This window comes from Formica exsecta, unplaced genomic scaffold (assembly GCF_003651465.1).
Source record: "Formica exsecta isolate Colony F162 unplaced genomic scaffold, ASM365146v1 scaffold282, whole genome shotgun sequence".
In the NCBI taxonomy this organism is placed as follows: domain Eukaryota; kingdom Metazoa; phylum Arthropoda; class Insecta; order Hymenoptera; family Formicidae; genus Formica; species Formica exsecta.
The window spans coordinates 640,196-647,290 of record NW_021850084.1 but is presented as its reverse complement, the minus strand read 5'-3'; the positions used below and the strand labels follow the sequence as shown (position 1 = coordinate 647,290).

The following is a 7,095-nucleotide window of genomic DNA, read 5'->3' as shown; positions in this document are numbered from 1 at the left end:
TATATATATATATATATAAACTATATAAAAGATAAAAATAGAAAAGATTTTTGAATGTTATGCGTTTACCTTCGAATGACGATAAACGCGATTGTCGATATCAGTTCGAACGATTTATAATCCACACATAATATTACACATGTGCGTCAAATTAACGAGGTGTCAACATTAATTTGTACCCACCCTCGCGTAAAATATCGAAACGCGTCCGACAAGGCGCGTAAGATTCAGTAGACTGTAACGAGAGTATCAAGGGAAAAGACGAATAAAGGTCTTCCATGACTTACGATAACCTTTTATAGAATAGAATTCCTCGCGAGACCGCGTTATTGTTGGTAAATACGATAATTGTAAGACTGACATTATCCACGTGACATTATATTATGTCTTCGGAATTAATAATTTATATAAATCTTATATACAATTCAAATATATGTATATATGAATGTGTGTACAAATCAAAACGTGTCATATTTAAAAAGAAGTTATGCTAAAACTGCATAAAAGGTAACACACCTCCCAAGGAACGGAGCCCTTCCTCCGTCCACGCATTCAATAAATAATATTTTTCAACGCAAGATTCACAAATTCATGTAGTTCCATGTTGAAGGCTGTTAACGAACTGCGAGAAATAGATGAAACACATTATTGACAAAATATCCATGACCGTGTACCTATGACATTTCTTAAAAAAAAAAAAAAAATACAGTAGGGAATAATATACTGTCTCTAATATCTGAGTTTTTATGTGCTATTATAAATTTTATATGTCACTATATCGATTGTAAAATTTTAGATAAAACATAATTAGAAATATTGTAGAGACTAGAAATGAAAAATTGTGTAACCTGTTATATATCAGAGAACTGCGAGAAATAGATGAAACACATTATTGACAAAATATCCATGACCGTGTACCTATCCCGTAAATGTAAACAAACACTTTTTCGTCTGCTCTACAACAAATACAACGTACACAAACTTCGCTTTTCCTAATATTATTTTATAATATCTGAGAAAAAGCATTAAAACTATGAAATTTTAATTTGTTATATCTCCTAAACCAATGCCGTCCCCCACTTATTTCTTGCGGGGAATTACTCAGAAGAATCTCCCCTATAATATATTTAAGTGACCATAAAATCGGAGGTATGTTACCTTTTATGCAATTTTATCGAAGTTACATAACATTTTGATATAGTTACGATAAAAACTAAATTAAAACTTGCATTCTGAAGATCTCTAAAGGGAGGAATAAATAACCATTAAAATGTTAAACGTTTACTTTACGTCTGCAAATTGATTTTACGTAAATCGGTCTTAAAATAAAAATATGTGGATAAGAAGGAAAAGAATAAATTCTTGCCGCGATATATGATTCGAATTCTTATCCGACGATCACATACGAAAAACGTAAATATAGCCACGAGGGAAAAAGTCTCCCTCGCATTAACGGTAAGGGTCTCGGTGACCTTGGAATGGACATCCGGAAGGGTGCGGTAGCAGAGCCGCCATAAATGTACACCGCAAATGCATCCCCTTGATTATACGATTGCCGTTCGATACGATAGTCCCAGTATCGATCCGGTGTCTCACACATATACTCTTTTCGCGAGTAAAAATTTCCTGTCGCACCCACGTGTCACGTACATATCGATATCTTTTCACGTCGGGCTAGAAATATCATATTTTACCTGTCGCGTTAATCTCTTCCACGTTTGTTGCCGAGCTATTCGATCTACGATTCATCGATTGTCATTGATGAGAGATTGTAAAATATAAATGTGTAAAACGATACGAATACTACAAACGCAATCCTTTATGTCTATGTATTTTTATAAAAAATATGGAAATAATTTTTTTCAGAGTTTTAAATTTATCTTCTTGTTTTAAACTTCTGTTGTTCTGTTTTAATAAGTTTTAATACAGTTATAGCGATGATCCATTTTCAATGCCTTTCCATAATGTTTTATTCATATTTTACTTAATTACCTAATTGACTATATTAATTAACGATAACAGAGTATTTAGCATCACGCGAATGAAATAGTAATTAGTAAATGACGATAATTGTCAGCCAGCCATGAATGTTTAGAGCTGACAGCAATTACATTGTATCTTTGTAGGAATAAAAAAAGTCTAATACGAATGCAAAAAAAAATTATTAGTCCTCAGTCTAATTAAGCGATCATCGACATACGAGGGCGTATAAAGATAATAAAAGTTTATTGGACACCTCATATATCACTACGCGTCGTGTCCAGAGTTAATGAACAGATAAGAGCAAATATTTATCAGAGATTTTTCTAGATAGAAAAAATTTAACCGAGAGATTTTGATAGAATCCTCACAAAATTCTAATAATCTCTTTATATAATTAAATCAAAGTTTATATCGGTTATATTGACGCATGAATGATATAAAGGTTTTATTATTCATACATACTGAGGACCTGATTTTCTTTCAGGAAGAACTGCACTAGCTGCAAGTGCCCGCGAGAGGCCCACGATGTTTGTCACGAAGAATGGGTGTCTGTTAGGTCACGTTTGGGACTTAAAGGCGATGAGTCGAACGGACCCATTGGTGTGGATCCTAGAGAAAGAGGCCTCGCCTGGGCACCTCCCGGACTTCCATCGCATAAAGTAAATATATTTTTCTATTTCTTCTTATTTTGTTGTGTATGTTAATATAAGAATAAACATTAATTAAAATATATTTCATACAAATTATGTGGACGAGCTATGTGTTATATATGTGCAAAGAGATATCAAGAGATCTTCTGCGTACTTAATTTGCTTATTGCATCAGAACCTAAACATTAATTAATGACATAATAATATGATAAATAAATAGAGTGCATAAAGAAAAATAAAAATCTATTATTATATGAAGTGAAAAATATTTTGCGATCTATTTATGTGTATTTAATCAATTAAAGCAAAAAATTATAGATACTAAAGATATCGCTGTCAAACAAAAATTTTCATAAATATTTTTCAAAAGCTTTCCACTTTCGATTCAATTTAATGTACTTATATCATATCAAATCATCTTTTACCTTTAACAGAAGTATCTTCATTTTTCAATTTTTTATTTTTTAATTTTATATAACCATGGCTATCGCGGAAAATCTAATCTTTGGAAAATCTTTATGCGTTTATCGCCGTTCGTGCACGAAGTACAGCGGACAGGGTGGTTCCCCTAAACAGTCTTTTGCGGTTTATATCGCGAAGCGAATAGGATAATAACGGGTGATCGTGGGCGAGGGAAAGGTAGAGGAGCGAAGCCGTGCACAGTAAAATAGATGCGCAAGACGTTTGACGGCCGGCGAGAATCTTGCCTGGCATGCCGCCAGTCTTCAATATTTTTCGAAAAGCTCCGACGCAAAGCTTTATGACTTAGAGCTGGCCTTTATCACCGCCGGTGTGCTATATTACGGAGCGATCCTCGCACTTTTTACGAGCCCGGGCCACTCGCGGCCAATCAGCACTGTGATGCATTTATTATGATGTTTTCGATATCCGTGCGGGATATTGAAACCGCATTGTGTAGCTTGTTACCACGTTCTTTCGCTATGGAAACATAAGCGAAAAAGAAATCATAGTTCTCATGTGCAAGAGCCGGAGAAAAAACACAATCGCAATAATATCGATACTCTCCGAGAGAAATATTGTAAAGAGATACCGTGATCAGAGACCGTTATCATAAACATAATATTTATCGCGAAGGGAAAGATTAAAATCGTCACTTTCTGTATATATAACTTCACAGTTATTAGCTTATAAGATTTTTTACACCCATCAAATTCGCACGGCTTTATTTTTATGTAATCAGAAAGATCTCAAGTAAATATTCAAGAAAACAAACCCTCGAATTTTTCTCGTAAGTTGTTTGTTTTATTATTTTTGTGTGTATATGCTATAGAATAAATCTTTTTTTTTATACAATTTAAGAAACAGATATATATGATGTCATTTTTATAAAAAATCATTTTTTTATGAAACAATTTGCCGTATCAAAATAAAAAACTTTATTAGTTTTATATATATTTATATTAAGATATCTCTTTTTACATTTGACATTCAATGTAAAAAATATAATTAAAAAATTTTAATGAACCAAATTTTAATTAACTAAAGAAAAATTATTTATGAAAAGTTTAGAATTTAATTAAAAATTATTTATCTGTTTGCTGCGTCGACGTTTGCATATATTAACAAGAAAAAAAGATTTATCAGCACTCACGAATAAATATACTTGCAATTTACACGTTACACAAGATACTAATGAAATATTTTTCGCAGATAGAAGAATATTTTTCGATGCTACCAGAAATCGCTATACCAAGACTCGGCACGCCTGGCGAGCGACACAGAGATCGTCAGTTGGCGATCCAATTGCCTAAACAGGATCTAGCAAGGGCCTACTGTCGACATTTAGATCCCAAACATGCCAGCAGCGCCGACGATTTTATGGCTGCCAGAAACGAGATCGCCCTGGACATCGGTAGCGCGCAGGAAGTTCTCGAAAGAGATCTCGTACGTATATAGCTTCAGGCGAAAAGTACAAAGAAATATTCTAAATATCTTATATAGTGTAAAAATTTGAAAATTGTTCGTCGATCGTCAAACGAGATCCTTTCTCAATTCAATTTTATTATTTATCAGAGATTTTTATCCGAAGATCGCGTTTAGGAAAGGAATTTTATAGAGCGTCTCGCCTCACTACTGTTCTATTCGAGTGTCTTCGTATGAATGATAGCAAATCCGTGATACGTAAACAATGTTTACGCGCGTCAATGTTTACGACGCCAAGGCCAAATACCATGTTAGGTATTGTCCTAATTCGCTGCCGAATTATTTTACGTATTATAAAATATATATGCGAAATATTATATAAGTATTTTAAATTATACATCAATTATTTATTAAACGATTAATGTATCACGAAACTTATCGTTATATTAATTATTCAATTTTGCGATTCGATCGTTTTACAGCACGTTCTTAATCCTGTAATTTAATTTTAAATAAAATTTTTATTTTAAATATTTTAAAGGTAAATTTTTTCGCAATTCCGGTTTTTTATTTAGAGTTCTGAGTAGCATATATCACGAGATATAAAAGAAACTCTTAATATTCGTACACTCCAATATTGCAAGAGATACCGCGATTTTTTAATCATTTTTGTCTATTATTATTTATAAAAACTAAATGGCGCATTGTATAATATTTTATATATAACACACACATATAATATTCTAATAAGAATTGAAAAAGAATTGATCCGAATTATTAAAAAAGTTGCTGACATTACACAACGCTTCTGAGATTAATTTCGCGTCTGTGTATGCGTATGTGTATTGACAGCATCGAGATTTCTAATACCCACTTTTGTCTTGTAGGAGTGCGGCGTGTGCGGATTGTCCCTGAAGTACGGCAGCCTCGCTGTGTCAGCCAGCAAACTGGGTCTCCTTTATCATCCGGCGTGTTTCAGCTGCGCGGATTGCAAAGAGCTCCTGGTCGATCTTGCTTATTGCGTACACGATGACACGCTTTTCTGCGAGAGGCATTATGCGGAACAACTTAAACCGAGATGTGCCGCATGCGACGAGGTGAGTAACCATATTTTCAAAGTGATTATTTATTATATATGAAACATGTATATATATATATATATAGTACAGTTATAGCTTGAGATTTAATGTTCTCGTGATTTGTTATTGTAAAACTCGCATAAAAAATTTGTACTATCTTGACTAGTAATTTTATGTATCATAAGAAATTTTATTGGTCAAATAATCTATAAAATATCCTATCATTATAAAATGAAATTTTAATATACTGGGAGTAAGATCAAGATGTGATTTCTTGAATTATTTTAAATTTTATTTTTGCTGCTTGAATATTAAGATATTTAATATCGAGAATTAACAAGTTGGATAAAAATGAGAAAGAATATGATACTAAAATGTCAATTTTTTTTAAAGAGAAACTTATAGAAAACGTTTATGATGTAAAAATATCAAAGTTCGAAATTCGAGAGAAAAATACATTATATTCGTGTCACATATGAATTTAATGTAATATTAATATAAAAATTTAATGCAATTTCATATAAATACAAATAGACAATTTTCAAATCATGCTTGAAAGTTGCAGAAAAGTTTTAAAAATATCATTGAGTATTAATTACTCTATAGAATATATATTTAAACACAAACTGTAAAATTAAAAACTCTTGATGTAAAAATCAAATATTTATACTTAACAAATCCATTCTTTATAAAGCAACAAATAGATGATATAAAATCTGCTAAGAAACAAATATTATCGTTAGGCGTTAATGAAGAAAAGTCGAAGTAGTCGAAGCAGGTAATTGTCAGACCGCAGTGGATAGGATGGAGTTTATCCGCAGCCGTCTGCCTTACCGGCGACGATATGTATCTACTTAATGCAATATCTTGCAAAACTCTAGTATTGGCAATAGATACCAATATCAATAAATATATGATTTTGATAAAAGTGAAATTGCATGAAGATTCGATTTTTTTTATACATCATTATATGAAAGATAAAAAATATTGTATAAAAATTTAAAATGCACAAAGAGAAAAGAATCGCGAAGAGCGCGTTTGGTATAATTTGTAATTTAAATTTGCAATATCACGTATGGAATTAATTGTACGCAATCCGATCTATATCCGAGTGTGTGCATTTATTCCCGGAATGTGTTGAAAGAGCCGTCTTGCCCATTTAAGGCATTGTCGCGATGGTGTAAGAGGCTATGTCTTGTGCAAAGATACCCTACATCATCTCGCCAGACGTTTTATTACGCCGATGGCATTGCTTTTACATTAAGAAGACTTGAAATCTCGATGACCCAAATATAAGCGTTCTTGTCAAGGTAAATGTTCAGTGTACCTGCAATTTGGTTTTCAATGATCGCCAATCATTAACATAAGCTACAATCGGTTCTCCACAGAGACGCGTATCTATCTTTACATTGCACAAAAATACGCCAAACAAACTTGCAGATTAAAATATTGTATGTTTTGTAATTAAATTTTATAATATATTTATATATATAATATTA

General features: G+C 32.3%; 1 protein-coding gene across 7 annotated transcripts in view; it reads left to right on the top strand.

Moving 5' to 3' along the window:
• The window catches only part of LOC115237234 (four and a half LIM domains protein 2), a 113,716-nt gene that overhangs the window by 68,853 nt on the left and 37,768 nt on the right, over positions 1-7,095 (top strand). For all 7 annotated transcript variants that reach the window (XM_029810149.1, XM_029810151.1, XM_029810142.1 and 4 more), the window contains 3 exons: positions 2,468-2,642; positions 4,305-4,538; positions 5,405-5,614. In XM_029810149.1, the coding sequence (XP_029666009.1) occupies positions 2,468-2,642; positions 4,305-4,538; positions 5,405-5,614 (619 nt within the window). The remainder of the gene's footprint in view (positions 1-2,467; positions 2,643-4,304; positions 4,539-5,404; positions 5,615-7,095) is intronic.